The 2,362-nt window shown below is 44.2% G+C and overlaps 1 protein-coding gene across 1 annotated transcript; it reads left to right on the forward strand.

The window, feature by feature from the left end:
* Positions 1-42: 42 nt before the first annotated feature.
* On the forward strand, positions 43-2,026 carry LOC111236435 (cilia- and flagella-associated protein 251-like; the record flags this gene model as incomplete). Its single annotated transcript, XM_022765162.1, has 2 exons — positions 43-1,660; positions 1,873-2,026. Coding segments are annotated over exons 1-2 (1,097 nt in total), but the record flags the coding sequence as incomplete, so codon positions are not given.
* Positions 2,027-2,362: the final 336 nt, after the last annotated feature.

Consider the following 2,362-nt stretch of genomic DNA (forward strand, 5'->3'; position numbering starts at 1 on the left):
ATGAAATCCATAAAGTGAAAATAAAATACAAATATACAAACATAATAAATACAATAACATGATAAATACTAGAAATACAATAATAAGTTGCAAGCCTCAAATTCAACAAAGGATATACTACAGTAATAATACTACAGTACATTCACACATCTCTCCTCAGTCTCATGAGCACAAGCTGACATAGAGGTGCGGCTTTTATAAGCCATGTTATGATTTTAACATCTTTAGTGTAAAACTGAAATTCAATGATAATTCTGGTTTATTACAAGTTGAGTCTGTTTTTTTGTAGTTTTGCGCACCGTTCTGATCGGTTAAAATAACACTGTACGTGCCGTGTAGTTGAGTAATGAGATCTGTGAATGTGGCACAATCATAGGAACATGAGCATTCAAACAGCTTAACTTCAATTACTTGGCAGAGAAGGCAAATGGTAGTGGCTGTTTGGTAAATACAGTGCTTTCCTTTCCAATAGATCTACTACAAAAATGTCTGACATTTATTTTATAGAAGACAAATAGCTAAATGAAAAACAGTGTGAGAGAGTTCTTGTTAGAAAACATGTCTTACAAACATGTCATATTGTTGTGCATGTATGTGTTGGTCTCAGCACACACTGTGATGCTGGCGCCGCACCCTGCTAACAACCACATGTCCGTGTCAGTGCCTCTGATGAGCTAATCTAGTGGTCAGCGTGGTGACGAGCGCCCCGGCTGAGAGATGGCCTTCTTCAAGAGCTTCCAGCAGACCCTCCCATCTGTCAACATTTCCTCCATCCTGGACTCGGTCACCAGCCGCGTGGACGACTTGGCCAACGCCGTCAGCGATGTCACTTACGCTGTCAGCGACCAGCTGACTGAGCAGGTCACCACTATCATCAACAAGGTGCAAGAGGAGGAAGATGGGGAAAACAACAGCAGCGGGCAGGGGTCTGGTCAGGCTGCCACAGCACAGGAAGGAAAGGCCAGCAGCATGTGGCAAATGTCCAGAGACTCTGAAACAGGTAACACGGTTTCCAAAAACAACCAAACCGGTGATTCAGCAGAGGCAGAGTGCACTCAGAGCCAGCTGGAGTGGGAATGGAGGGACGGGTGCTGGCGAGTTAAAAAGACAGAAGCTGAGTTAGCAGAGGAAGAGAAGAGGAAGAAAGAGGAGCAGGAACTTCAGGAAAAGAGAGAGCAGAGGAGAAAAGAAAGGAGGGAGAAGCAGCTGGAGAAAGAAGCCAAATCTCAGAGAAAGAAAGAGGAATCCCAAGAGGGAGAGCGAGAGGAGGAAGCTGATGAGAAGAGAGACGACAGCAGAGGACAAGCCAGAAAGGCGAGCGACAGTGGAGACCAATCAGCTGCGCAGCACAGAAGCGATGACTGTGATGAAGCTCCTCATTCACCTGGCCCCGACACTGAAAGCAGGATATCAAAACAGAAGAAGAAAAAAGAAGAGGGAGAAGAGGAGGAAGAGAAGGAGAACAGCGCGGAGAGAGAGGGAGACGACGAGGAAGAGGCTGAGCTTTCCAGAAAGTCTTCAACAGTGAAAAAGAAAAAGTCAGACAAGAAGAAGACAAAAGGCGCAAAAGAGGATTCAAAGAAATCAGAAAAAGCCTCAGATGTGGCCAAAAAGAAGGAGAAAGGCAAGAAGAGCAAGAAGAAAAAGAAAGGCAACCAAGGTTAGAGGGTGTGCCGACTCTCTCTCACCACTACTCTTTGTATTTCTTCTTCCTCTTCTCTTGTTTTGAAACTCTTCACATCGCTGAATTTCTGAAGCATCTGCATCTCAGCTCCTGTGCTCTTTGCCTCTTCGGGGCATCACACCGTACATGTCGTGTTTTGGCGAGATAAATGTAATGTTTGAACTAAAGCGTGCGTGTGTTGTGTGCAGAGGGAGTTTTATCAGACAGCGAGGAGGACAGAGGCCCTGAGGCCGTGGCCCAGCAGGACACAACCTCTGTGTGGAGCAGCAAACGCAAAGGGTCCACTGAGCAGGGAGGATACAGCAGTGAGGCCTCCAGTGAACAAGGTGGGAACATGCTCATGTACTTTTGAAAACATCGTTAGCTATAAATGCTTGTCACTTGAAACTCACCTTTTTCATATCTTGAAATGTATTATTATTACTGAGTAATTGTTTTTTTTTTTCTCATGCTGGAAGTTTCAGGTGAATTTGGTTTTATCTAAGCTTCTCAAATGACTGATTTCCCCTTATATTTCATGCTAAAGAAGTAGGTCAACATTATGGTTCACATGGTTTCTCAATTTCTCAAAAGAGCTACAGTAGATATATCAATCTCTGTGAATGCTGTACAAATATGCATGAAAATATGAAGCTGCCACCAGCAGACAGTTAGCTTAGCTTAGCACAAAGACTGGAA

Source organism: Seriola dumerili, unplaced genomic scaffold, assembly GCF_002260705.1.
Source record: "Seriola dumerili isolate Sdu_G_001 unplaced genomic scaffold, Sdu_1.0 BDQW01000667.1, whole genome shotgun sequence".
In the NCBI taxonomy this organism is placed as follows: Eukaryota; Metazoa; Chordata; class Actinopteri; order Carangiformes; family Carangidae; genus Seriola; species Seriola dumerili.